We start from the raw sequence: 26,635 nt of genomic DNA on the forward strand, positions 1-26,635 counted from the left end.
AGGTACAGAGGACGAAGGGGCTGTCGGAACGACCCCCCCCTCTGTAATAGTACCTAGCCGAGACACTGTACTTTGGTCGTCGCACGTTTTACTGCATCAAACAAAGTACCTCCCCTGTCGCGTCATTCCACCCACCCACCCAGCATCACTCCCTTGCTATCGCTATCGACCGACCTCCAACCACCATCTGAAGGGGTCCGCCTGATCCTGCGCACGTTTGAGCTGGTTTCATGAATTCCAGCAATATCAATACACTAGACCACCTCTTGGACACTTCTGACTCAACTACAACATACCTACTCATAGCGATCAAACGAACAAAAATCACGATAACACGATAATGGATCACGCACATATGGATCACAGCGGCATGAGCCACAGTGGAATGGACCACGGAGGAGGCATGAAGGATATGTGCAGCATGAACGTATGGTGTTATCTCCTCCTATCCATATGTACAAATACTGATCATCGTAGATGCTGTTCACTTGGGACACCACCAATCTCTGCATCGTCTTCCGCCAATGGCACGTTCGCTCGACAACCTCCCTCTTCTTCTCTCTCGTCGCTGTAATTTTCCTCGCCGTCGGCTACGAAGCTCTCCGTTCCCTCTCGCGACAGTACGAAGAAGCCCTCGATAATCGCGTCCGAGCCGCACCCAGTAAGCTCCTCCTCTCCCCTCCAAGACCGCATAAATACATTTCCTCTCTGAGGAACCCCAAGAACAAAACCAGAATGTTGCTTTGTATCTCCTTGCCTTGTCTGTGTTACTCTTTGGGGGAAATTGCCCTGCTAAGTCTTCCCGTGAGGTCTTGATGTTCCCGTTACTGAGTCGACTCCCATCCTTGCAGGACAATCCCAAGGACAAGCCGATCAGCGTGCCCACCTCATCAAGGCTGTTTTATATGGCCTACAGAACTTTTATGCATTCATGCTCATGTGAGTAGCCGAGCCTACTGCCGTTGTTAATAGCTCACAATTCTAATAAAACAAGGCTCATTTTCATGACATACAACGGCTGGGTTATGATTGCTGTTTCTCTTGGCGCATTTCTTGGATATCTATTCTTTGGAAAGCGAACTTCTGCTACCAAGGATAACGCATGTCATTAGAGGGGCTGAACGTTTATGAAACGGCCATGGCGAACCCAAAGGACACGCGAAGTCTAAATTATTGCAAATGGAAACCTAAAGCTTGACACTTTTCATCATAATCCACCAGTATCAATGTTCAGTACTCTTTGCCTCTCTCTTTGCCTCTTAGCAGTATCGGACTTAACGTTCATCGATCTTGTTTCTATTTCTATCCACATGCCTTCAGAATCTCTACATCTTTGACGCATCGCCAGGTTCAGTCCGCTTCTCTGGAATTTTCTCCCCTAGGTCCCCCAAGCTATCCGCATGGGCAATGATCTCCTCATCGCCAAAACTGTCATTATGCTCAAATCCAGGCTCCTGTGCATATGCAATTCTCGCTGCGTCCACCAATATGCGCGCCGTCATTCCCCAGACCTTGAATCTCCCATCTGGTTCCTCTTCTTTTTCTAGCTTGTCAACCAAACGGCTTTGCTCGCTATCCCGCCGCGGCTTCGAGATGCTTTGGTTGTTGACTGGGACGTAAAAGTTGTGCACCCGCCAGGGGTGATCTTTCCAGTGATTCCAGAAGCCATCGTACCATTGTCCTTCAGGCAGCGTCTCACCCGGGGCGGGAGGGAGATCCTGCGCATGGAGGAAATTGTAAAAGGGCGCACTGAAGACGGCAGCGACTTCGCGAGCATCAAGTCTAGGAATCATAGTTTCCTCAACAGTCGGTGCCGGTTCTCCTGCTGTGCGCTGGTCCGCATGGAGAAATGCAACACATGGTCTCACGACGAGGTGTGTCCGAGCTAAGGAAGGGGGTAGATAGCAAAGATGCTCGACGCGGAAGGGTTTTGGAAGTTTGCTATCATCCATGGGAAGTCCAATTTCTTCCCAAGCCTCCCGGCGGGCGATTTGGACTGTGCAACAGAATTAATAAGGAATAGCGCCACTTGAGAACAACGCCTTACATGGTGTCTCTTCAAGATCATCTGCCTTGCCCCCGGGAAAGGCAGCATGGCCAGAAAAGTTCCTCAGACTTGCAGCGCGCATGGTGATAACCACTCGTAAATCGCCGCGACGGTCAGCATACAGTAGTACTAAGACTGCTGCCCGCCTCCGAACGGGTAGACGATCCCATAGTGGGAATGGAGGGGGCTTGTATGCACGGAAACGAGCAATAGCGGCCTTGCGAGATATGATGTTGGTCAGCAATCGGCAGTATATATGTGAAGAGTCGCTCAAGAGACGCATTGAAGCAGCAAGATGTGAGATATGCGGATGACAAGCAGAGCACAGGTGAACAACTCAATTCAACTCACAGCGGACATTGCGTTCAAGGGCGACATGGTCAGAGAGTCATAATACAGCGACGCCTCTCCGTGATTGATCAGCTCCTCCCTGGTAGCTTCGCGGATGCCCTTCTGTAGCGCCTCAACCACGTCAGCGTCGGTGATGCTGTGGCTTCCAGTCTGTGTCTCAATTGAGGTCTCGTTATTGATAGAGGCTCCTGTATCGTAGATCATGATGGGTGATCAACGAGGGCCGAAACTCTAATCGCCCAGAGAGGACAAGCTCAGTCACTGAACCTGCTTCCTAGGTGACGGCTTATTATAAGAATGTATTCTTTTTTGGTTAAACAGTTGTTAGTCTAAAGGTTGAGCCTTGGGATGGAAGGGATAAGTAAACTAAAAGTTGCCTCGGTCAGGAAGCCGCTCCGGCTCCGGATCTTGAGGATCTGAATCTGCGGGGGGCGGGGCTCGGAAGACAACCAATAAGTCAATGGGTATGGAAAACAGAGACAAGACGTATTACGGTACTCATTAGGATTGATAGGCTAGGCATGGAGGAAAGAAGCACATATTTTAGTAACAACAACAGCGAAGTAAGGCTATGTCATTTCAATGTGAGCGACGAGAATAAGAGTGAAACCATCACATACGATCTATTGTTCTCGACAAACGATTGAAGATTAGCCCGGCTTGCTCGACAGCTGCATCACTTGCCAGAATATTCCCACAAGCTTAAATCAATTAATCAAACCTATCATTATCAACATATATTGCGGATTAATATCATGTAAGTTGGGGCTCTAATTCTGAACCCAAGACAAACTAATCCAATGCAAACAAGGTACAAGCTTAGCCTGAGTTTATATGAATGTTGCATTACATAGACATATTGAACAATTAGTTCATATGATCTCTTCTGAATCGTCAAGGCAGAAAAGAGGTAGTATAAGAAATAACCAGGGTCTGCTGCCGAATAACTTGGGCCTTGCAGATCATCGTTCGTGCCGATTTCACTTTGCTCTCAGATCTAGTGCAAGTCATATAAAGTAGTTGCATTAATCGAATACCATTTTGGGGGAATCTTGTTTAATACGACACGCCGCGCTCAAATGCAATACCAAGCAAGGCCTCGTTCACTAAGTGCCATGTCTTCCTTATAATTATGACTCAACGTCCAACCTCTTCCTCTGGAATCATCTTGATCTGAGTTCTGAGCTGAGTTCTTCTCCTCTCACCTCTTGCTTGAATCAACCTCGCTCCATCACGCGCATTTGAGATCAGGTCCTTGACCTGCACTCCTGTTCTTGACAAAGACTTGTGTTCTGGTGACTTCTCCGAAAACTGTGGTATAGAACGAGGTATTCCCAGTTCCATCGAGTTGCGCTCCTCACTTCTCCGCGCCAAGAAATCCTTGACGACTTCCCTCATACTGCCATCATCTGCATAAAGCTCGTCTTCGTCATCGATCTCAAACGTACTACGCGGTGGAGAAACAACACTCCCAGTTTCTGATGAAGGAGGTATTGAAGGTGAGTAGGGCCCCTTTGTAGGATAGCTGGCGGCCGTTAGCGATGCTCGGCTAGAGCTCGCGGACAAAGCCGAGTCTTTCCTTCGCGTAAAGAGGGATCTTGCTCCAACACTGAGACGTCGACTGAGCGAGGTGCGGGATCGTGTAAGAGAAGAAGTACCGTATATAGATTGCCGTTTGTCGTTGTTGGCCAATCTGGTGGCAATGCGATGATACTCATCCGCTGTTTCGAGGTCGCTGAAGTAGTTGTAGCATGACCCGGCTTGCCAATTAACATCTTCATCGAAGGGGTCTTCTAGGTTGGAAACTGGTTCTAATGCTGCCATTGTTGATGTTGCACTACTCAGACGTTTTGTCTTAGCTATATGTAGTGAAACAGATCCTCTTTGGGCTTTGGGTGATTCCGGAGATGTATAGCTGTGAGTACTCAACACGCTATCACAGTCTGGCTCGAGAGGAGGCATGCTGCTGTCAGAAGATCTTGGCTGATAGTCTGCGAGTGGTGTAGGCTCATCATCAAATATGGGTTCGTCCAAAGAGATGCCGTAACCACTCGACGAGTCGTCTCGCATTGATTTGGGTGAAATGGAAGGTGAATACTGAGGTCGAGATATAGCGGACGTCCAATCAATACCAGGTCCAACGTCGTGGCCCGTAATCTGTTGAATTTTCTGAGATGATCTTCGTTCACGGAGTGAAGTAGTGCCAGATATACTCATACGCGATGCCCTTTGTCTTGTTAAAGCCTTGGGAACAATCACAGGGGGTTGTTGGGGTAATGCTTTAGGATCATTTCCTGGGCCTAATGTTTGTGGGAAAGCACTGAATCTTGGTGGTGGTTTCGCCTTTGATGAAGTCCTGGAGAGTGTCGTTGGAGGTAGGGGCAAAGGCCTATTGCGATAAAGGTATGCATTTTGAGGTGGCAGTACGAGTTCGATACTGCTCACTGGGCGTGTGCAACTTGCCATCTTGGTGGATTGTCCGCACTTGTCGATGGCCCGATCTTGTCGTTTGCTGTGTAAGTCGGCCGCGTCAGGATATCGCAGGGTCAGGGCCCTGCATGCAGGACGACTTGTCGGCTTGCAACCCTGTGCTGCCAATGGCGGTCCCGCGAACGACAGAAGCTGGTCCCCGATCCAACCTTGAAAGCGCACGGTTCCCTTTGTCTTGGATAAGTACTGCAAACTTCGAGCTGACCCCCCTCCAAAAGAACTGCCTATCCTTTGATATCACCTTGAGAGGTCGATGTCGTTGAAATTACTGTGTTGTTGAATTCGAAGGAAGCACAAGCAAAGCAAGTGTTGATAATGCGAGACGGAGGAAAAGCCTCGTTTTGCGTAGCCTTGAGTCGCCAACTACATCTTAAGAGTTTCTCCAGGCAATTGTGAGTTTGAGCCGTCATAGTCCGGCGACGTGATCAAGCCTATAGAATCCCATTTCCCTCCGGAGTCACCTGGGATTTAGCGGGTTGTGGCGGGAGGCTTGAGTCTAGGCTCAGTAAGTCGAGCGACACATATTGGCCAAGACCGTGAGTAGCATTCCAGCAAGCTTTTCCCTTCCAAGTGTCTTGATTGCGAAGACTGACCGCCCAAGCCTCGCGAAGTGCTCACAAAGGAAAAAGTCGGTCTTTTCATCTTCCTTTTCGGTTAAGTGAACGAAGATCTCAAAGCATCTTCTGCATCTGGATGTGGCGGCCTGAGAAGCACGCACACTGCAAAAAGCCATTATCGTTAGAAGCCGTGTGGCCACGCCCACAAACAAGACAAGAAAAAGAAACGACGCTGCAAAGTAGTCGCTAGAAGTCAGAGGGCGCCATCACACGCGCCCACGATGCCGGTACCTCCAAGATTCACCACATTGTAACATTATATGTTTCCGGAAGCATCGTCAACTTTCACGGAGTTCCAATTTGTCTTAAATTCGTTTGATATAGCTATATTTGTAATTAGATCGAACCTTCGCCCAGGAGGGGCAAAGCTATCACAAGTAGACGCGGGACGAGCCATCTGGGCTATGATAGTAAGATCGTCAGGTCATAATCATGAATCTGTAAACTTTCCCAGTTACCGGGAATGGCCTCGTGGCAACTCAAGCCTTTGCCGGCCAAACCCTGATTTATTAGGGTATCTGGCCCAGCACAAAGCCTCAGTGAGGAATGTTGACTTGGTGAGGAGCATAGGATTAGGGGAAAGCGTCCAAATCTTGGTCCAGAGGCGTGGTCGAGTATCTCAGTGAAAGCCGTAATTTCTATACAGCCCGCCCCAGTTGACCGGGCTGGCCGCCGTTTGGGTTGTCACTGGTACCCAAGTAATTTCGTTGATGACGCAATTAATCGTCCTCATTGTCTTTGCCTTGATAATCTCCAAGTAGGATATCGTCGACTCCAAGGCCTGAAGAGTTGTTTCTCAACCATTCTGTCTCGACACGGAAGAAGATCCATACCCATCGACGGAATACTTCGAGAAATTCAATCAGAAAGATGCCTCCCTCTAGATCGCTGAACCTATCAAGACGTCCATTGAGCTTCATGGACCATGTGCATCTCAACATCAGATCCATACCGATCACTAGATAGTAGAGGTTAGGATACCTAAAAACAAGACGATCTCGAAGTCCAAAAGGATGAGTGGGTGATTCGCGATCTTGCTTCGGAGAAAAAAGCGTCATGTCCCAATCCTTGGCCACATCCCAATAGAAAGAGTACAAGGAGTTGATGAGCACAGCAACAAGCCAAGCCTTGTGAAGAGCTGCTTTGGAGTCGGGGTCTTCTGTCGACCTTTGCCAAGCACTGGTAATGAGCACGGGGAATGCAGTCGAATATTTGAGAGCGTTGGCCAAATGCTGGCCACCCCATCCTGTGGACTCTTTGTATGGGGCTCGCCGAACTCGAAAGTACTCGATCAAGCACTGCCGAAATCGTATTAAGCTCGGCACTCCCATAATGAATGGTACGAGCACTGTTCCTCCACAATTGCGATCAGGTCGCTGCGTAGACGAACCTTCCGCCGAGAAAAACATGCATAGGGTAATGAAGAGATCTCCAAAAACCTTCGCGTACGATGTCAACACATCCGCCAACAGAATATCCCCAAACTTGCCGTCCTGCGGCTCAGCAAGCCCACCCAAGCTCACGCGTCGCAAAGTTGCCAAGAATCTTCTTCTTCCTCCGCTGGGCAGATTCCTCAATGGAACAACGAACATAGCAATCAAAGCAGTGAGATATGTCAACGGCATCCATCCGAAAGCAACGACACGCTCAGGTATGCCCCATGTGCAAACCCAAAAGAGAGACACGGATAATGCGAACAACGCCGAAAGTGCAATCGCGAGGCGGTACGTCGAGCCATGGTGCGGAATATGTTGCGGCGATGCTCGGCCGGGATATCGAATCAACTGTGGAACGTCGACGTTGAAAAGATAGAGACAATGAAGGTTTAATCCCCATCCCCAGACAGCTATCATCAGTTAGAAACAGGTAATGTGACCAGAATAGGGTTCTTGCTCACCCAAAGTTGCAATAAAGCCAACACGGTAAGGCAAAGGAAAAGCCAAGCTGAAGGAGTCAAGCCCCGGGTCAACAGCCGGATCACCGTCCATTGGAGCGAACCGCCATCGAGCAAACGTCACAGGCTTGTTGAACAATGAGATGCGCTCAGGAGCGCAGAAGAATGAGTACCAAGCGACAGCGGCAAAAGAATGACTGGAAGGGTAAAGTTCATGAGGTTTTGCGACAGTCCAAGCTGTCCTCAACTTTAGGTGAGATTAAGCATGAGCGGGTCCACATGCTTTTTTTCAGGGGTGTTTTGCGTCTGTCCCTGATAAACGTCAGCCGTTTCTTATCAGGCTTGGCAGATTTATCTGTGCCACGATTGTGCGCCACAATTATGCTGCAGCCACACTCACGACACGCGCGCGGCTGACATAATATTCCAACAGAAAACCCCACGCGCAACCGAACTCATCGAGACCCCACCACACCATACCCACCCATGCCCACGTTGCTTTTGAGGTTGTTTGTTTGCGGAAGGATCATCATCCAGCGACGTAAAAAAGTTCTAAACGACACACGGAGGACTGGCAAGCGACAGTTCATGGTGCAGCGGCTTCAAGCAGCTCACCATCCGCCAGCATGAGGGAGGATGATGCTGTCGAGACCCTCGTCAGCTGCGGAACTTGGCAACCTGAACAGCTAGATCGACAGCGCTAGACTCTGAGTTGTAGCCGCACTCCTCTTGTCAGGCCGTTGAAACAAGCCCTCTGGCTTCTGCAAGCCCACATATCTTTCTCGACGCTAACAAGCTCCAGCCCAAAGGCCCTAGTCCGGCCACAAGCGCTCCTCACCGTAGATCTAGGGGTTAAATCCGGGTTGATACCATTCGCTAGCCCGAGTTTTTGGAACTGCGAGGAGCTTGCGGAACAGCAACTCCCCTTGCCCCGGCAGACCAGGTCTCCATCGGAGGCATGGTACATACAGCAGCTTGCAGGTACGGCGTAAGCTTGGTCTGCGGAAGTTTGCTCTTGTCACTTCTCCCTTGTCTTTTTTGTCGGCTCACTGGTAGGCTGGTCCTGGCGTAATACGCTATCGACCGATGGCCCAGCCAAGGAAGGTCTCTATCCGTTGGGGACTTGGGAAGAAAATCCTTTTCAATCATGAAATTATCCGGTTGAGATGGGTCGTAGCCAATGAAAAACCTTGTCCCACCTGACTACATGGGCTACCAGGCTGCGCAGACTGGGAAGAGGGGCATCATATTCGCTGATCTACGAGGGGAGTTTATGCAAATCAGAATCACATTCACATTAATAACATAACTGGCCCTCATCCGAAGCTGTCCAGAGTTGGAAAGCTCTTGCAAGGCTGAAGAGAAGGACGTGGCATTGGACGATTCGGTTTGTCTGGGTGCACCCCATTAATGACCTATGACCAGACGCCACTGTCACCTCTCCAGTGGGAATGACACAATGGCTTCGGTTTCTTTGTTAACGGACCCTGCAAAATACAGAGACAGACCCAGCTTTTCTTTCTTGTGCTCCTGATGCCTGCCGATGAACCCGACACTCTCCCACTCTCCCACCTCCCAGGAGCAGCAGCACCAGGGCGTGAAGTAAGGCGAGGTGTGGCTCAAATGCACCCGACAGATGAGAATCCTGGCGGACGCAATCTTCCTTGAGCTCAAGTCAAAAATTCGGCGGCACAATCGGCTGCCGGCTGGAAGCCCCCCATATAGACCAACCAGTCCGCTGTCTGACACATTGGGGAACCCAACCTGCGGTTCTTCATGATATTCATGGATGCTCCATTATCCGGGTTCCTGGATCTAGAAGAATTCTAGCGGATCCGTTCATCATGAGTTCTTCACAGTCGCCAAGTTTTACCGCCGAATTTATCAAAGAAGAACCCGGAAAGCCAGTCCCCCAGAAGCCCGTCCGAAGAAGGGGTCTGAATGATCAGATAAAATGGGTTAAGGCGTGGATGTCGAAGTTACCTCAAGGGGATGAGGATTGGGACAACAACAGACCTTCGACGCTAGAAGACATTCTCCGTCTGCGTGATCGTCTGACCATCTCTCACATTGAGTCGCGTCGGGACATGGACTGGCTCACTCTACTCGAGACCTATGCCGCTGCTTCCAAAGACTTTGAGGGACGAGAAACTCAGCTTCACTGCATGGTAATGGTCGCAGCCTGTCACGTGGCTCATGATCAGGGCCTTACCATAAACGATGTTATGGATGCCATGGCTAAGTGCGTTACTGGAGGCAGTGATACTCTTAGATCCAAGCGATTTGCACTGCCCAAGTGTGTACAGATTGGCGATGAACTTGCTAAAGTACTGGGACCACGGGCATATGAGCTCCCATTGAGAGGTAGGCTGTCTTGAGCTCCCGCTCGATTTATTTGATACAAGAATCTTTGTTCTCACAACGTACAAACTAGTAAACTCGTATTTTACTTTTGGCCAGCACTTTACCGTCGAATGCTTCCCGATACTGCGCAGAGAGTCTGCTTTTGCGCATCGTCCAAACAACAAACTGCCCTCAGAGTTACTCCGAATCCCAAGTCTCGTCTATGAACTCTGCGACGGGAAGGTTAGGTAGGTGACGATGTCACGTCACTCCTGTGTCGATTTCTGGACTCACAATCGGCAGTCTACAACAGATCGAAAAGGCTCTAGAGCCAGGCGGTGCGAAGGCCAAGGCGAGATCGAAGTCACAGACGAAGTCGAAGGCGAGGTCGACGGGCAGCCCAGACAGCACCTGGAGTGTCGTTTCGAGCGCGGATACGGAACATGATATGATACACATCATGAAATAGAACTTGTCGTTTGTCGAAAAGTCTATATGGGTTCCAGGTGGAGAGGGATGTAGAGGAACCTTATGTGTCCTCCTTGAGCTTTCAGCCCCGTTTCCCGGAGATGAAGGGCAGATGTTGGTTCCCACGTCTCCTTCTGCGAAGACCGTTTGTCTCTGGAAACGAGCTCAACATCATATTTTGTGTTTCCGAGGGCCACGACAATTGCAGTATACCCTTTTAGCAATGTCGAAGTGTTGCCTTTTTCGAGACGAAAAGCCTGGGGGCTAATTTCAGGCATTTTGAGATCTTTAATGACCATTCCAAACCCTCTAGCCCACGACTTGAGATCCTCTTCCTACAAAGCATTAACATGTGATGAAACCAGGGGTTTAAGTTACTCCAAGAACAAGAATAACGGAAGGGCAAATATTACCAGATCTTGTAACAAAGCCTCACACAGTAGTCCACATGACTTGGGTAAACCGTAAGTCAATAACCCTTCTTTCTTCTCAACGGGAAAGAGAGTCAAAACTTCTGTCGTTGCATCTTGTTGTAGAGCCTGCACACGAGGGCTTAGAGGCATCAGCCTATACAAAGGAGTTGTCATGCTTGGGTACTTTCATTGCATAAGTTGTGTGCCGCCAAGGAGATTTAGAAGACAGCCGGGACCTACAGAAAAAGGCACAGTCAACCTGGACTACCTTAACAATTACTGTATTCGTACACGACACGTTAGGCAGCTACCTTGGAAAATAAACAGGGGTGCCTCAGGCTTCACGGCAGATCAGATCGTCCGCCGGGGATTCAGGATGGATGCCGTGGTGATCCCCTATCCGATGGCAACCTGGTTATATGGGCGCCGGGAAAAGAGAGAACTCGTATCGTGGATTTTTCTCACCCAAGTATGTACTTTCATGCTTCTTGGCGTGGGGACCCTCAATGGCCGCAATGCTTGTTCTGCGAGACAATTACTGGCCTTTGCTATACCCACGCCAGGCTTGCCGAGAGAGAAGAAGAGCCCCAGCCCAACCGTTGACGGACGGATCTTTTCTTCCACCAGCACGCGATGGCTGCATATTCCCGCTATTTAAATAAATGAGATAAAACTAGTGACGCAGAATTTTCTTGGTTGAGTCTGAAATGCATGTTTTAAAAGGCTGCAAGCCTGGATTTAGTCTGCAGACAAGTGAGATGAGAAGCTAGTCAATGAGGCGTGAGCAAGTTTCCCCCTCGTCAGGCTCTTGCAACCTTTCTGGAATATCGTTGCGGCCTAGATCTACGATGCCTGAAGATCATCTTGGTCAGGTTCTAGAAGATAACGTTTCGTGTATCTAGCCTTGCCTCATTCGTCTTTAGCTCTCCAACCTCGCTGCCTTCAAGTTTCAAAGAACATCACCATTCAGTTCCTTTCAGTTGAGATGAGTCTTTGAGCTAGGTAGCTTGGACTCTTGAGAAATCAGTCTCGCAAGCTTATCCAAGTCCGTTAAGCTTGTAACTTTGCTAAAGTAGATAAGCATGTCAATATTGTCCACTTTTTCGTCAAGCGTGTTTGTGTTTGTGTTAGCTTTCGGCTCTAATGTGATCGCCCGGAAATGAGGTATTGGCCCACTCCTTCTTTGGACGGATGTGATGCCAGCCTCAGATCTACTCTAAGGCTTGGATTGGTAGGGCTCTCGGTATTTGCTGGCGCCTTCTTTTGGGTGCTGGTCTCTGACTCGCGAGCTTCCACCATTTCCGTGTCTCCGCCTTGGCTAAGCACCGGACCAGGTAACGGGGTTATCCATGATCATGGACTAAAAATTACCAGAAATGGAGATAAGACAGACTGAAAAGGACGATTGGTTAGTAGTTGGGGCTGGAAATATCGACCTAGGATGTGATGTGTTCAACAACTGGGAAGGTTGCCAAATAAATCAAGATCGACTACAGTTTGTGGAATTCGGATCTCGATGACGTAGATTATAGTGAATACACGATAAAGGAAATATCTCAGTGGCTCACAGACAAGCCAAGGGAGCAGCAATATCAGATCAGGTTATCATGATAAACTGACACTCGGGGATATATTCATGGATATTCCCTCTCTTCACATGCCCGTATAGACCAATCAACTCGGCTTGCTCGCCTTTAGATATACCGAGGTCCAAAAAGATTACGGCCCAAAGGGACCTTGTCCTGGAGGAACTCCATCCCTTGAGGTTGATAGTACGTAAACAAACACCAGAGAGCCTTGGACGATCTTACCGTTTCTGTCGACTCTAAAAGCAAGCTACAAGTTCCACATTGTCTCTGCAAACCCCGCAACCGATCTACGAGCTAACAGGCTTCCCACGCTTCCATATCATTTCCACATTGTGCCAAGCGCGGCGGAAGTTGCCAGGCCACGCAGACAGGCCCAGGGCTGAAATCGATGACATTGATTGACAGCCTCTGGCGCCGTCTCTGTCATCCATCGGCTATCGACCGGCCCATTTCTCAGGGGTCTCCTCTCTTTGTCTGTGCGTTCCGAGCGCACCAAAAAGTTTGAAATAATTATAATATTACTCCATTCAATCGCTTGGACCTTCAGTGGACTTTACGTATGTGACCTACCGATTTATGCACTGATGAATTATCATGATTTAGGGTTGGGGATTTACCTAGAGGGGCGGGCCGTGCCTGTAAGAAGCGCCGTTGTTCAGATTAAACCCGTCGTATTCTCTGCGTTGATGAGGCGCAACTGAAATGCTTGACACTTTTGACAGCCAGTGGTAGCTGGTCATGGTCCGGATTATGTCCGGAGGTAGGTATAATGTGCTCTATTATTAGACTGCATTCATGGGTTGAATAAAGCCGAAACCCTAGAATGCAACGACCTCATTCTCCGTACGGTACCTATGTCAAAAAGGGGCCGATAGAGAACAAAATTGTAACAAGAGCAAGCGACTTTTGAAATATAACACGTCAGATACCAATTGTAAGCTGTTGCTACCCAAGTACAGCCACCAGGGCACCGATCATATCACTTAATAGTACGTGCCAAGCCAAAGGATTGGCTCGTTCTGCTTATCCGCAATCCTTTGAGACTATTGATGCCGGGAAAAAAGGTATGGAGTGGCTCATCACATACCGCTTCGATATTCAGCTATTGACTACTGTATCATTGATGTCTTGCTACCACCTACACATACCTAAATACGTTCCTTTTTTCTCCATGCCAGGCACTAAAGAACATTTCTGATATCAGCAATGAGACGCTGTCCTTGACATCGGAAGTGATGTACTAAACAGTCTAGACTGTATCCGGGCAGGACGGACTCCCGGTCGAGACGTTGCCAATTTCTAATTATAGATGATCTCGCCTAGGTAGCGACTACTACTTAATACGGCTGGCGACATGTAAACTCGGGTTACACGAACTGGTTTCTGGCCAAGCCCTTCACAACGGCGCAGGAGAAGCAGAGAAATTCGTGTGGTAGGGTTGCATACTGAATGAGGGCATTAGTTGCGCCTCTCCTCTTTCTGGTATGCTATAACTCATGTTATGGGTTAACGCCAAGGTACCAATAATGACTTTTCCGTATATCCGTGATGGTTCTCTGGAACGATAACGGATGGGATGGTATTGGAATTACCGGTACCCTAGCTCCACGTCCTACATCGCCTGTGCGAGTATAGATAAGACCACATGTTACCTCTGGTTTGATCGTCCCAGAAATTCCAATAGAGGACGAATGTACGTTCGTTGCTGCTGTGGCTTGTGATTCAGCCTTTGATCGTGAGACAGTGACATATGGCTGTCGCGAAATGTCACCTCGACTACCAAACTGCAGACGCTGAAAGAGTCACATTTACCAACGTCGCTTACACTGCTCCACCATTTCCAGCATCTGGCAGTTGTCCTTACAGCCAATCTTTACAAGGCCTTGTATAACTAGGAAATAGCCTTGAAGGGTCAACTATAAAAGCGTTACAGGCAATAGATAGAACGCCCATCAGGTTTCTGCCCCTAACGAACGCGTCGACCCCGAGTATTCTGTCTCGAATTATCCAGTATCATACTTCGCATGATTGTATGCTTCATCTCCCCATCAAAAGGCGACCTTCACATCCATCCATTCTCCGAGGCCAAAACGCGTCTACGACAAGGTTGTCTCTCGGCAAATTCTGCTCAATTTGTATGATGCCATAGTCCAGTCATAGACAAGGATAGACGTGGGCCACCTAAGGAGTGCGAATGGAAAATGAGAAACTCTTATGCACTTTCTTTACCAATAGAGAAACCAGGTAGCCAGTCATATTTATTGCAAAACCACAGGTATATATATAGTACTTACAAAACCGATACCACGCGATAAGGTTATGGTTAATAAATAACCTATTATTGGGGTAGCATAGCATAAACTTATCAGAGCTTGTTTGATAGAGAGACATCTCCATTCCTCCGTTTCTTCCCCTTTGACCTTAAGTAACGCCAAGTGGAGTCAAGGGCAGGTGTCCAATCAACAGGTAAGAATCAAGAGTCGAAGATTATTCTACACAGGTCATACGTGATATTCACAATTCCTAATAATTACTCAATAATTTTTTAGTTTCAGCTCGTCTTAAAAAAGGCACGTTAACACGGTCCATGCACTAGGGTCTGGACGTCATAGTTATCTTAGTACAGTAGCTAGGTTTGGAGGCGATGATGTCTACAGCTGGAGACTCGTGGACATCCAAGTTTAGGGGGAGCTGGACTATTGATTAAGCTCTGGCAATATGCCGACCATCCATAGCGGGCGTGTTGCTAACTGCCTGTATCTACTATGTAAGCAAATGCAATACATCCAAGCAACCCTTTTTTTTTTCAGTTCAATTCAATCGAATTTTGTGTGTCGCGTTCTGCTTTGTCCTCTAAATCAAGTGCCTACCAACTACTTAGTGCTTACATCGAATCGCCCCCAAACTTTCCGTCTTCACGAAAAGGGAACCCGCCATCGTCACGCCTCGAGCTGAACAGGAAGCCTCAGCCACACTCCGACACCTGCTTCCAGATCTGGACTCACACTCACGCCAAACATTCGACTCTACAACAAAGACTCAGTCCCCAAGACACGATCTCCGCCAATCTCGCTTTCTCCTAGGCATAGTCGCGACTCATCGACCTGATATGCTCGACGGCTTCCCACCGTAGAGCGACAAAGCGTCATGGACGCGTCGGTAACCGACGTCCGTCGCTCCAGTATCGAGAAGATGCCCATGTCTCCAACTCCGCCTTTTGACAGACTCCCCGACGAGATCATTGAACAGTGAGTAAACACAGGATTTTTCCGCAACTTTACATCAAACTTATCCTTGTCTGTATCGAGCGATTGGTGTCATCGACAAACGCCGTCCTCTCCTTTTATCATATGCTAACGTTTGTCATTCCCTGTTAGGATTCTTCGACAAACTGACCCCAACGGCTTTGCGTCTCTTGTGCTCCTGAACCGCAAATGGAGGGGTGTTTCTCAACGAGCCCATCTTTATCGGCATCAGCTATCGAGATGTCCTTCATATTCGGCGAGCCATCCCACACCACCACAATCGGACGATGACAAACTCCCCGAGTTGCGACGGCTTTTTGCTCGTGAAGTAAAGCGAAACCTCTTCCAGGCATACCTACGACCGCGGGAAACAACTTTTAAGCTTATTTCGACCTCAATCAGCTCTTCATCATGTCCCGGTGGCGAGGGTATGCAATACAGTGCCTCCCCAAAGGGGCACCATCTTCTGGCATACAATTCGGGTAGGATTTATGTGATTGACTTGAAAGGGTTGAACCTGGAAGTCAAGAGGGAGTTCAAGATTCTTCGTCGGCCTGTCGCCGCTTGCATCAACGATAAAGGCACCCTCTTGGTAGTCTTATCTACTGAGATGCAGGTCGACTTATACGACTTACAACGAAGCCCACCCCGTCGCTCACGGTCTATAATTCTTGACAACACTCCCCGAACGATTGCTTTGTCGCCATGCGGTTCTGTTCTGGCTGCTGCTTATGAAGGTGGCATCGAGGTATCGTCCTTAAGGCCTGATGCACTGGCCACTGATCGAAGAGCTGTGAAATGTGATGCTGTCGACGCTTTATCTTTCTCGTTTGATGGGACTCAAATTCTCGGTACTACTATTCACTCGGCGCCACCTAGCACCGTCATAATCACAGCTCCGTACTATGATCCAGGCCCTCATATGTCCGAAGATAACCTGAGCCCCCTATGGACGACGTCGATCCTGTTCCCAAACACCAGTCGTGACTGCAGTCATGCCGTTCTGCTTCAGGATGGAAGCGAAGAGGAGGCAAGCTGGACTTTCACCTATGACAGGAGTTTCGAGACCTTCCGAGCTGTTCGAATTGATGACCTTCGGAATGGCACCACTTACTTTACTGGACCCGTACCAAGCGCATCTCCACAAGCCAGTCTCATTCCCTCCACACTCCCTTCTACGACATATCGAGGTGAACTAGTGTCGGCTGGTTTTCAAGGGAGGGAGGTATGGATATATGGCATACCTGAGGACTTGGATGCTGTCCCTGACAATGTGTCATCGTCAAACGATGGGTCAGCATCTGGTCTAGGGAGACAAAATAGTGATCGGAGTGGTACATCGCGACGGGCATCTACGCGAATCAATAACCCGGAAGGTGCTAGAGTGCCCAAATGGCAAATTTTGTGCGACCAACTAAGGAACACCTTTGTTTCTGGCTTCAAGGTTGCCGAGCATGGGGAAGTTAAAACGGTGAAATGGGTTGCAGGGCATGATAGCTCATCTACTCAGGAGCGCCTGGTAATTGCCGCAAGGGGGGTTGGAGCACCGCGGTTAGTGACTGAGGAGGAAGACATGGATTTTGTCGATGGTGGTCGCGTTACGCTCTTGGACTTTGACTATGGGATCTCCAACGGAACCAAGTCAGAGATCATCATTGAGGTCGGCACCGATAATCCTGAGGTGCTGGAGGAAGAGCAACGCGATCTGGCAACCGAAGTCGCCATTGTACGACGACGTACTGTTGCTCAAAGGCGAGGTGGCCGTGGCGGCTCATCATTGCTTCGGGCTGCTACGTCTGCTTCTCGACCTCGTGCAGCTCCTGATGCTTCAGCAATACCGGCGGTTCCACGACTGCCGCTAAACGAGGACCACAACAATGATGACGATGACCCTTTGCTTCCTCGGAGGATCGGTCAGCTTCCATCTCAGCCAGCAAATCGTCGGGCAGTCGTTGAGCCTGTGAGCCCCAGTGAAGATGGAGACGCTCCTTCGATTGAGGAAATGGAGGCATTAGATGCCCCTTATTCGCATGCTAGCCCACGTTCCCAGACCACGCTCCGTCGTGCTGCGACCGCTGCCGCCGTCGACAGATCCCTTCATCCCCGAACGGCAGATGGACGACGTATTGAGTATCGTCGTGCCGATGGCCGAAGAGAGCATCCACATGAGAGTGATGCTGACGATTGGGTACCTCCTCCTCCACCATATCAAAAGGAAGACCCAGGCCCCGATTTGCCAGCCTTTATGCGTGGTCCTTCTGTTGCTCCCATAGGACTTGGCGGTGCATCTGTTCCCGCTCCAGCTCCAGTGCCAGCACTGCCAGATCATGCTACATCCGCCTCTGATCGTCCTGGGCCTGAGAATCACCGAGCATCCGGCACCGACTCCAAAAGTGAGCAGCCCGGAAACAATTCATCGCAGCGAGCCTCTGGCCAACATCCCCTGCGAGGATACACCACTAGAGATCAACTGCAGGTTGGTGATGCAGCACAAAACAGTGTGAGCCCTCTACCCCAGACGGATGAGGATGCTGATATATACGACGTGACTCCCCCCCGTTCTCCACGACAGCAAGCGGCTCAACATACAGGCGGAACTTCTGAAACCAGAGCACGACAAACATCAATATCATCTGCTGTGTCGGCTCTTACATCTAGGACTGTGACAGTTCCTATCAACTCCAGGGAGGGGCGGTCACCCTCACCAGTGCAGGCAGATATCTCAGCTTACGACCATTTTGGCCCAGGTACTCGAATACCAGCTGTAAATGTGGAGAGTGTGCCATCGACCGTTTCTACAGCCCAGGCTAGGTCAGACCCAGCGCCTAGAGCGAGGCGGCTCTCGAATGCTCAAACTTGGCCTCGAGTTGCAGGCCATGAGGCTGAGCAAATTGTTGCCTCGGCTGATGGGTATCCATTGCCAATGTCTGCACCTGCCGAACAACAGGCCGCAGATGAGTCGATTTCGGGCCTCCCCCCTCTGCCGAGTTCGAGTCAGCTTGCGAGTCTGAGCAAAAGAGTCAGCCAGGGTAACCCAAGACGGCTTTCTGGAGGGTTCCAAGTCCCAAGAAGGCCTGTCGGGAGTTTTGACGGTAGTTCGTACGTGTCAAGCTCCCTGCCCGATTCATTATTGGCAGGGCCATCCAATCTCAGTCGCCCAGAACCCGATCAGCCTCTGATAATTAGCACTCCTAAGGGTGTATCGGGTGCTTTCGACTCGCCAAGCCGGCAAGTATCTGGACGAAGGAATGAGACTCCTCTATTGGCCCCGATCCCCCGGCACCCACGGCCGGTACCTGGCTCGAATCAGAGGCCGACTGTTGAGCGACTTGAAACCATCTACAGTATTGCCTCGAGTCACGGAGGCAACCCGCCCACCACCGTTCCACTGCCCAACCAGCAGGTGCCGGCATGGCTGCACGCTCCTCCAATGCCGGTAACCAGGACATCACCAACAGTTAATCGCCGGCCAAGTCGTGCTGAACGAAGCGCTGCTAAGAACATCAAGGATGCCAAAAAACGTGGTTGGTCAGCCAAACCTAAAAAGAAGAAGAAGAAGGCTGCAGATGCTGCAAGCAGTGCAGGTTGGACAGATATATCGACCGGTTCTGGGGAGAGGGAAAAGGAGAAAGAGAAGGATAAGAAGTGTATCGTCATGTGAGACCTCAACATGCACAAATTGACTATCTTGAGTAAATATTGGAGGTAATATCCAGGCTGGCGCCACATAGGAAGTTTATGGACATGATGGATTAGGCGCACATACCCAATCACTGCGCTTTTCGTTTTGTGCGATTCGTTTCCTTTGGCATGAGCCTCGCGGGCCGTATCTTGTTCACTCGCTAGGTTCCCTTTCATCTTATCAACGGGTTGGCATAGCGTGTTTTTTTTTTATTGTCATGGGAGCGCCGGAGTCATCAAAAACGGCTAACGGAAAGTGAGTGCTTCTTGGTCGTTATGAGTTATTTAGCTGCCGTTATATTATCAAAAATATACAAGCTTTGATACTGCACTGATCCAGCATGCTCTGACTGGTTTTTACGATCCATTCCCTTTGCTTCACTTGTCTAGAAACGAGATGATCAAATACTTGCATATCATTTCTTAAATAATCTATAACTCTTATCAAACATAAAACATTGCAATAATTAAACATAACAAGATTTGGGTCTTATTGAATTAGCCCAGGGTATAAACGACAGCTACTCCAGTATACACAACGCCCAAAATCAGTTCTAGTGAGAGGATCCCACCCTGCACTGCAGATGGTGGTGAAGGGATTTTGCATTAGAGAGAGACGTGAATGGTGTAGCTCAAAAGGAAATGGTGTAAGTCAGTGAGGTCTAGATTCTGGGGGTGGTTCCGGGGACGTAGGGCTTCCCTCGCCGCACAGCGCCGAGATCAGCCTCATCCATCAGGTCGGTGAATGTTGTCGCTCTCGTCAGGGGGCGGGGTTTCACAATGGTGCTAGGGTCCGCGAAAACATTGATATTCTCGCTACTCGGCTCACGCTGTAGCTCAGGGGTACTTGGTCGACGACTACAGTACGACGAGCCCTTCATAGCGCGGATCGGTGGTAGCCGAACGTTTCCATGTCGAAGAGACTCTTCATTGTCGAGGGGACTGGGCTGAGCATTGGGTGAGGGGTTGGGTGAGTCGAAGGGATTTGGAATAGAGATACGAATCCGCGGAGGTGGGGCGTTGAGACGTGTGCTAGCATTGGAAAGCTGGCGTGCAGGCACAATGCTTGAGCGTTGGGTTGAAGGGGTCTTGAGGATGAAGTCGGCGCGGTAAGAGTTGGGTTGGCTGATGGGCTCCGAGATGATGTTTCCGAACGAGGCATCACTCGTGGATCGACGGCCGTAACCGTAGATATGACTACCCTTCTCTGAGCCTTTCGCATCACGTTTGTTCTGACGACGGACGTAGAGGAAGATTACAACGGCGATTATCAGAAGAATAATACTGCCGCCGACGACACCGCCAACGATGGAGGTAGTAGCAGGCCCCGAGTTGTCGGACTTGGAGTCTCCGTCCTTGTCTGAGCTATTGTCTGAGCCAACAGCTGCTGTGGGCTCAGCGCTCGTGGAGGGTGCAGCGCTGATGGAGATGGTCTCGATAGCCCCCGTAGCAGTAGTTATCGCACTGGGAACAGGCGTAGACGTCTCATTAGGAAGCTCAGCACCTTCTGGGACATTGGTCTGATCCTTGTCGATAACACACTGCTCGTCTTCACACGAGTATCCAAAAGGACAGCACTTCTGTCCACATTTTTGAAGATCGAGGTTGAATACTATCGTCTTGACAGGGGCGTTGGGGAACTCTCTCTGGTCCTGGCCGCGGATATCACAGGTGATGGGTTGAATGACATTGCAGGTCTGGCCCCTGGGACAGCATACTGCTGTGGTCTTGCCAGCGAGAAGTCTGCAGGAGTTACCCTTGGGGCAGCAAAAGTTGGCGATGTCGCTGTTGCATGATGTCTGGTCCGCATCGCATGTGTCTTCGCGGGCGAAGACACTGTTCGCGGGGAGGGCGGAGGATGTTGAAGCGTAGAGGGCTGTGATAAACAGAACCCTCAGGGGTGTTGGGAGTCTTCCCAAAAGCATATTTGGTGTGTATTATGCGTGTAGTTGTTGGTTGTTGTCTTAAGTGTTAGTTACTAAGCGTTGGTTTTGTTGGTTCGTTGTTGAAGGAATGTCTTCGGGTGAATGTGATATTGTATATGCAAGGAGTCAAGAGAAGATGATATGCAGATGAGTTGGTAAGTCAGACACAACCGGCGCGTATGACAAAGAGGGAAGCAATGAGTCAACTGAACAAGTGAATATGTTTTGTTTTGTTTGTTCGATAGAACAGTGAAGGTGAAGAAACGGAACAGTAAATACAGAACGCAGAACAAGAGAGTGAGAAAAAAAAGAGGGAGAACAAGGGTACTAGACAAAGACCGAGAATGGAACCATGAGGTCACTGACAAGGAAACCGTCTTTTTTCCATCATGGACATGGTCTTCCTCTGCCTTGCCGCCTTGTCCGTTGAGAGCCATCTCGACCCATTCGTGGACGATATTTCAGGCTCGACTGTCGCATCAGAGACCATCAGGCGGTTGGTCAGAGGCGCTGAGAGCCAGTCGCTGAGAGGGTCTAGGGCCTATCGCTTGACACGCCAGTAGACACTACGTAGTCAGTCGAGACCTACTAGATGTGGGAGGATATAGAAACTGGTTTGTTTGGCGATAATGTCGCCCTGGTTGAGACAGACGAAAATGCTGTGGTTGGCTGAGAGTCTCAGAAGACATTAAGCGCGCGGCGATGCATGCCGCTGATTGGTTCCTGTTGAACAGAGCCCAGTAAAAGTTCAGCTGTGGGGGTTCTGTCTCAGGCGCTGAAGACTCATGGCCAAGCGCTAAGGTTGGGCGCGTAGTTTTCTAACTTGGACTCGGGTTGTGATGAGATCCAATGAGACGGGGAGCCCCATGAGAGAGGTCACTGTTTGAAGGCCAGTTCTGGGCATAGAGTGAAAGTGTTGTGTTATTTAGGCTTCAACAGGCTGTTTCTTGTCGCTATGGGCTGCCTCTCTTTCGTTCTTGTCAGTGAAGTTGGAACTCTGCCTTGGGCACCTTATCTTGTTCAGTGACGATAGATACCAGTAAACGAACCAATTTCTACATGACCTTGTCACAGGAACAAAGCACGGATATCTTGGTCTCCAGTGCGTTCTCTGGTTCTTTGTCCCTGCTGTAACATGACTAACTAACCCCCCTACATCCGTTATCGTGATACAAACCACCAAAACTCTCCATCCTATAATTACTGTAATATTCTTCGTCGATATCCGTACTGCATGCCACTTACCCGATCATCCCCTCTCTAACCCCCCTGGACTCTCGCACACAGAAATGCATCTCACAAAATCCAGATTCGCCTAGGCCTCGGCAAGAGGCAAAAAGTCCACGTCTTCTCCGCTACGGTCAGTAAAGAAAAGAATGCCCTACACTACACTACAGGGGGCGTGTAAGTCATTAGATCCAGTAACTCCACGCACTGTCCAGAAACCCTGAAGACGGGGGGGGGGGGGGGGGGGGGGGGTGATCGTCTTCCCTTTTCTGTCGCTGTTGAGAATACGTGTTTGCCTCCAAGTTTCCGTCCTGTAAATCAAATGCACTGCTATGCGATGCGCTGGTGCACTGGTGCCTCTGTATCCCTCGTTGTAGATGCACTGCGACTCGTACGGAGTAACGGCTCATGATGTTGCATGCATTGGGCATTTTCATATAGAGTGAGGCTTTAAGATAGATGATCTATAGGATGAAGTAGATAAGGGAAAGTTTCCCAAATATGCATACTATGAATTGTCCTCGTACTGCATTTGCATAGCATAGCATGCATTGCATTGCATGCGGCTTCCTTTCCATACATCCGCAACGGGCATAAGGCCTCATTTCTCCAGCACGTGTGCCACAGTATAAACATTCTCAGGCCACTGAAAAACTCCCTGTAGATGCCCTACGGTAGCAGCACATATCTGCATCTCATCAATACCACCCTCTCAACGCCGCCTCCCCCACGGAGAACCTACTCCTCTCCCCGGCTTTCATGGTGTGATGATGCTGACCTCTCCAGGGGACAAATAAGCACAGAAGTAAAAGAACCCATCGTGTGCGGAAGAATATGCTGGCAGGTAATGTAATCAGGCCGAGGCATTAATGCCTATCCCAGTTGTGCCTCTCGGAATTGTGATCCCTTTTCAGAGGCTTGCAGTCAGCACTGGAGAAAAGTCCCCGAATTATGTGGTGTGATTTACATGATCAGATAGATACTGTGATCTCATCTTCCGTGGTCATTACAGTGAGGGGATAAATAAAGTGCGTGGTAATGTCACAGCGTAGAGAGCCAATTGCAACAATAATGTGCTTTGTTCATTGTCTGCCTTGTCTTAGCAAGGTCATAATGTCCTATCTGTATACCACTTCCTTTCTGGGAGCTAGCCCATAACCAGCTTCCCAGAGCCTCTCTTTTCATATCGTCATCCTTCGCGGCGCCTTTACCCCAGATCCTTCATTGCGCCGTTTCCCCCCATACCATTGCCCGCTTGGTATCATAGTAAAGCAATAAACAATAGCGAGTGATCCCGAGTCTCGCGGTACTCGACCGTTTGCATCCAATAAACTGACATTTAAAACGGCATCGTGTTGCCGCCCCATTTGTTCCTGCATATGGCCATGTATCTTCTGTCAAACGTCCTATGCATGCATGTCCCTAACGCCTCGTCCCCGTATCAAAAATATGTCGAGATGTGGTGTATCCAAGTGTCGCTCTTTGTACTCCCACATTCATCTCAAAACGCCTTGCGGCTTCCTCTAGTAACCCATCCCAGTAGGTATCATTGTATATGAAGTGAAATGAAGAAAAAGAAAAGGATAACTCTGACCTTTCGGGACAGATAATAAGTGAATAACAGGCCTCGTGTAGGACATGGAAGTCTCACTTCCAAGCCTGGTCCTCGACGGCTGGCAAATGCCTGCTTCGCCTGATGAGGTGGTCCTGGCCGCTCTCATGTTACTGAAAAGAAGGTTAGAGCAGAACTAGATGGTCTCACCCAGCACGGTCCTGCTACCCTTCAAAGGCCAGCCAAGAAGGTTTGCAGAAAGCAGTGCTCAGATCAACAAAAAGTCCCACCCCTTCGATTCCATGACATCCCGCCAGTGGATGTGCAGCTGGGCCGCCTCAGACGTCGTGGACCCGGGTGTGCTCACACCCGAGAGGCTGTCATTCTGAACCCACACCTCGTGCAGGAGGGTGGCTACACGTCCCATGGTGCCAAACCTAGCCGAGTCGCCCAGCTGAGCCAGGCGATCCTCAAAGAAGGCTCGGAATGAGCTACCAGGAACGCTGATGGAGCCGCCAATGAGATAGACCCAAGCAAGGTTGCGGTCAAACCCATTGGGGCCCGAGGGAATGTGTTGAAGCACCGTAGTCAGCTTCTCAACCAAGCCCATGGGGGATGGCTGTCTGGGGTTGAATCCAGGAACCAGGCTGCAGAGGAAGATACGAGCAGCAATGCGGAAAGCCATGGTCATGTTCTTAGAAAGCTGCTTAGGTGAAAGGCTGCCATTGGCATTGAAAGGCATCTTGGGGCCTGCATCGCCCATCTCGGTCAAGCTAATCTGTTCTCCGAGGGCAGAGACATGCTGACAGAGTGTGAAATCATCCATGCCATCCTTCTTGAGAGACTCGAGGCAGGCGATCTCGGAAATGAGATACATGACCCGGTCATCACAGCCCATGAGCTCGCGCAGGCCAAGGCTAGGGTTGAGCTGAGAAAGATGCTTCTCACGGTAAGTGTGAGCAAATGTTGGTGAGCGACCCTTCATGGTGGCACCGAGAATGTCAATCCATGACGAGAGAGACATGTTGAAGGGGGTTTGCATTGAAGCCCTAGTAGGATCAGAGACGATGCCGGGAAGGTCAAGCTTCTGCACCAAGCTGATGGCAGCCTGGAAGTGCTGGTGCCAAGGAATATCGAGAAGGCCATCATCATAGCGGCCAACGACAGACTGGAAGAAGATGAGGCCAAGGGTTGCCTCGAGAATTTGCTGGTGATTCTCATCCTTCTTGAGAGCCTCACAAAGAGCCCAGATGGTGGCATAGCGATGGCGCATGATGTCGTTGTCAATGTCCTCGGTAGAGGTAGAGCCATTGGTATGTGATTTAAGGTGCTGGGCAGCGACACTCAGGCAGCAGTGAAGGTAGGCACTGTTTGATTGAAGAGCAGGGAGTATCAGGTCTGAGCTGACTGAGCAATGTTGGTTGGACTCGAGGATGGGAAAGATGGTTGGCAGAACGAATTGGATGAAGTGGTCCAGCAGGCGCTGGTCATTCTCATCCAACTCAATCTGGACTTGCCTCGACTCTGTAGAAGGGCCATGTGAAAAGTCGAAGAAGTTGCAGTTGAGGGTCTCCTCTGAAAGGGATTCCTTGCGCTCCTGGAAGACCTGCTCGGCCCACTCGCCGTCGAGAGGACCGTTGGGCAGAACCGTACCAGCTGGAGGAGGAGTGTGGTAAGTGCTGAAGGTGGAGATGTGTGATTCGCGAACTGTGGGCACATCATTTACAAACATCTGTCGCTCTGTCTTGACATCGATCTCATAAGGCGAGTAGCTGCCGAACATGAACTCGGGGTGCATTGGCGCACCGAATCCATACTCGTTGCCACTGGGAGGGCTGTTAAAGTTGAAAGCAGCTGGGAATTGAGAGTCAATGAGGCGGATCTTGTGCGGTCGAGAGGATCAGTGAAGGTGGCTGATGTGGGAAGAGAGTGTGTGAGGCCAGGAGGAGAGCTGGTGACAGAGTTCTGGATGTTGTGTGATGACTTCTCAGAGAGCTTCTTGCGCTTGATGATCATCTTGATGTCCTCCTTGTGTTTCCTTCGCATATCGTTGTTGCTCCACCACATGGGTCGCTTGTACTCGCATTGCAAACCGAGGTGCTTGCAGGCTGTGCACATGGGAGTTCCCTCGTCGCATTTCTTGCGTCGTAAACGGCAAGTATAGCAGCCTGTGAGGTTCATGTTAGCTCACTACACTTCAGTAAGATGGTATAAGCGGGCGTACCTGTTCTTGAACGACGATGCATCTGCGTCTTTGTCTTTGGCTTGCCATTGCTGGCTTTGGAGGCCGGTTTGGCCTTTGAAGACTGTGATACAGTCATGTTGACGGTGTTTCCAGTTGCTCGCGACACGCCTTTGCGATGGTCGGGGGGCAGCGTAGACATTTGTAGGCTGCGATGCTTGGTCCTTAGAGTATTGGCGTGGTAGGGGACCAGGAGGGGTGTGTGATCGACAAGGGGGGAGTGGTACTGTGTAATCAGGGACCAGACGCGCACTGTACTCTAAACCCAGGCCTAGTCGAGTGTGGAGTCGATCAGAGCGGGACGGGATGGAGAAATTGTCTTTGCTTGTCCTTTGCTTTAAACTGGGCTGAGGATCCAGAAGCGAAAGCCAAGAGGTTGGGCGTTGGGAAACGTGACCGGGGGGATATCGAATCCGAAGTTGTCAAGTCCGTTTCAACAAGTCGAAAATTAAATTAGTGTTATTGTATCGGTCAGGATCAATACGGATCACTGAGCGAATTGTTTGATTTTTTGTGTAGTCGTGTAAGTGGCAGCCAGGCCAACGTATCAA

At 49.8% G+C, this 26,635-nt stretch overlaps 9 protein-coding genes across 9 annotated transcripts; 3 read left to right on the forward strand and 6 right to left on the reverse strand.

Annotated features, from left to right (window-relative positions):
* The first annotated feature begins 179 nt into the window (after positions 1 to 179).
* FOBCDRAFT_23534 (Ctr copper transporter family-domain-containing protein) lies at positions 180 to 1,218 on the forward strand. Its single transcript, XM_031176691.3, has 4 exons — positions 180 to 427; positions 478 to 661; positions 810 to 939; positions 995 to 1,218. The coding sequence occupies exons 1-4, from the start codon at positions 341 to 343 to the stop codon at positions 1,110 to 1,112; spliced, it is 519 nt and encodes a 172-aa protein (XP_031047824.2). The 5' UTR covers positions 180 to 340; the 3' UTR covers positions 1,113 to 1,218.
* Positions 1,219 to 1,282: 64 nt separating this feature from the next.
* FOBCDRAFT_23539 (NUDIX hydrolase domain-like protein) lies at positions 1,283 to 2,760 on the reverse strand. Its single transcript, XM_031176693.3, has 3 exons — positions 2,399 to 2,760; positions 2,048 to 2,264; positions 1,283 to 1,996 (listed from the first exon to the last, which is right to left on the reverse strand). Exons 1-3 carry the CDS (start codon positions 2,600 to 2,602, stop codon positions 1,326 to 1,328), a joined length of 1,092 nt encoding a protein of 363 aa, XP_031047826.1. The 5' UTR covers positions 2,603 to 2,760; the 3' UTR covers positions 1,283 to 1,325.
* A 775-nt stretch (positions 2,761 to 3,535) lies between these two features.
* FOBCDRAFT_290304 (uncharacterized protein) lies at positions 3,536 to 4,864 on the reverse strand (the record flags this gene model as incomplete). The annotated part of the gene is made up of 1 exon (XM_031176695.2): positions 3,536 to 4,864. The coding sequence occupies one exon, from the start codon at positions 4,862 to 4,864 to the stop codon at positions 3,536 to 3,538; it is 1,329 nt and encodes a 442-aa protein (XP_031047828.2).
* A 1,360-nt stretch (positions 4,865 to 6,224) lies between these two features.
* On the reverse strand, positions 6,225 to 7,493 carry FOBCDRAFT_271192 (EXS family-domain-containing protein; the record flags this gene model as incomplete). Its single annotated transcript, XM_031176696.2, has 2 exons — positions 6,225 to 7,351; positions 7,403 to 7,493. 2 exons carry the CDS (start codon positions 7,491 to 7,493, stop codon positions 6,225 to 6,227), a joined length of 1,218 nt encoding a protein of 405 aa, XP_031047829.1.
* Positions 7,494 to 9,243: 1,750 nt separating this feature from the next.
* Positions 9,244 to 10,189, forward strand: FOBCDRAFT_271193 (uncharacterized protein; the record flags this gene model as incomplete). Its single annotated transcript, XM_059611454.1, has 3 exons — positions 9,244 to 9,763; positions 9,834 to 9,985; positions 10,046 to 10,189. The coding sequence occupies 3 exons, from the start codon at positions 9,244 to 9,246 to the stop codon at positions 10,187 to 10,189; spliced, it is 816 nt and encodes a 271-aa protein (XP_059464456.1).
* FOBCDRAFT_23560 (uncharacterized protein) lies at positions 9,831 to 10,857 on the reverse strand. The gene is made up of 3 exons (XM_031176699.3): positions 10,624 to 10,857; positions 10,037 to 10,545; positions 9,831 to 9,972 (listed from the first exon to the last, which is right to left on the reverse strand). Exons 1-2 carry the CDS (start codon positions 10,795 to 10,797, stop codon positions 10,234 to 10,236), a joined length of 486 nt encoding a protein of 161 aa, XP_031047832.1. The 5' UTR covers positions 10,798 to 10,857; the 3' UTR covers positions 9,831 to 9,972; positions 10,037 to 10,233.
* A 4,152-nt stretch (positions 10,858 to 15,009) lies between these two features.
* FOBCDRAFT_317158 (uncharacterized protein) lies at positions 15,010 to 19,467 on the forward strand. Its single transcript, XM_031176702.3, has 2 exons — positions 15,010 to 15,460; positions 15,590 to 19,467. The coding sequence occupies exons 1-2, from the start codon at positions 15,360 to 15,362 to the stop codon at positions 19,116 to 19,118; spliced, it is 3,630 nt and encodes a 1,209-aa protein (XP_031047835.2). The 5' UTR covers positions 15,010 to 15,359; the 3' UTR covers positions 19,119 to 19,467.
* A 93-nt stretch (positions 19,468 to 19,560) lies between these two features.
* On the reverse strand, positions 19,561 to 21,257 carry FOBCDRAFT_23587 (uncharacterized protein). The gene has a single exon (XM_031176703.3). The coding sequence runs from the start codon at positions 21,061 to 21,063 to the stop codon at positions 19,801 to 19,803; it is 1,263 nt and encodes a 420-aa protein (XP_031047836.1). The 5' UTR covers positions 21,064 to 21,257; the 3' UTR covers positions 19,561 to 19,800.
* A 2,853-nt stretch (positions 21,258 to 24,110) lies between these two features.
* On the reverse strand, positions 24,111 to 26,375 carry FOBCDRAFT_290307 (fungal-specific transcription factor domain-containing protein; the record flags this gene model as incomplete). The annotated part of the gene is made up of 3 exons (XM_059611766.1): positions 26,067 to 26,375; positions 25,649 to 26,010; positions 24,111 to 25,598 (listed from the first exon to the last, which is right to left on the reverse strand). Exons 1-3 carry the CDS (start codon positions 26,224 to 26,226, stop codon positions 24,111 to 24,113), a joined length of 2,010 nt encoding a protein of 669 aa, XP_059464457.1. The 5' UTR covers positions 26,227 to 26,375.
* Between the last annotated feature and the right edge of the window lie 260 nt (positions 26,376 to 26,635).

The sequence above is a fragment of the Fusarium oxysporum genome, chromosome III (genome assembly GCF_013085055.1).
Source record: "Fusarium oxysporum Fo47 chromosome III, complete sequence".
NCBI classification, from domain to species: domain Eukaryota; kingdom Fungi; phylum Ascomycota; class Sordariomycetes; order Hypocreales; family Nectriaceae; genus Fusarium; species Fusarium oxysporum.

What these genes read in the sequence shown, in the direction of transcription:
- FOBCDRAFT_23587 (XM_031176703.3), bottom strand. Translation starts at nt 21,063, where the DNA reads ATGCTTTTGGGAAGACTCCCAACACCCCTGAGGGTTCTGTTTATCACA.
- FOBCDRAFT_23539 (XM_031176693.3), bottom strand. Translation starts at nt 2,602, where the DNA reads ATGATCTACGATACAGGAGCCTCTATCAATAACGAGACCTCAATTGAG. An exon ending in CCTTGAACGCAATGTCCGCT is followed by an intron (nt 2,265 to 2,398) that starts GTGAGTTGAATT and finishes ATATCTCGCAAG; the next exon opens with GCCGCTATTGCTCGTTTCCG. An exon ending in TGATCTTGAAGAGACACCAT is followed by an intron (nt 1,997 to 2,047) that starts GTAAGGCGTTGT and finishes TCTGTTGCACAG; the next exon opens with TCCAAATCGCCCGCCGGGAG.
- FOBCDRAFT_23534 (XM_031176691.3), top strand. Translation starts at nt 341, where the DNA reads ATGGATCACGCACATATGGATCACAGCGGCATGAGCCACAGTGGAATG. An exon ending in TCGCGTCCGAGCCGCACCCA is followed by an intron (nt 662 to 809) that starts GTAAGCTCCTCC and finishes TCTTCCCGTGAG; the next exon opens with GTCTTGATGTTCCCGTTACT. An exon ending in TTTTATGCATTCATGCTCAT is followed by an intron (nt 940 to 994) that starts GTGAGTAGCCGA and finishes TAATAAAACAAG; the next exon opens with GCTCATTTTCATGACATACA.
- FOBCDRAFT_317158 (XM_031176702.3), top strand. Translation starts at nt 15,360, where the DNA reads ATGGACGCGTCGGTAACCGACGTCCGTCGCTCCAGTATCGAGAAGATG. An exon ending in CCCGACGAGATCATTGAACA is followed by an intron (nt 15,461 to 15,589) that starts GTGAGTAAACAC and finishes ATTCCCTGTTAG; the next exon opens with GATTCTTCGACAAACTGACC.
- FOBCDRAFT_23560 (XM_031176699.3), bottom strand. Translation starts at nt 10,797, where the DNA reads ATGACAACTCCTTTGTATAGGCTGATGCCTCTAAGCCCTCGTGTGCAG. An exon ending in AGGCTTTGTTACAAGATCTG is followed by an intron (nt 10,546 to 10,623) that starts GTAATATTTGCC and finishes AATGCTTTGTAG; the next exon opens with GAAGAGGATCTCAAGTCGTG.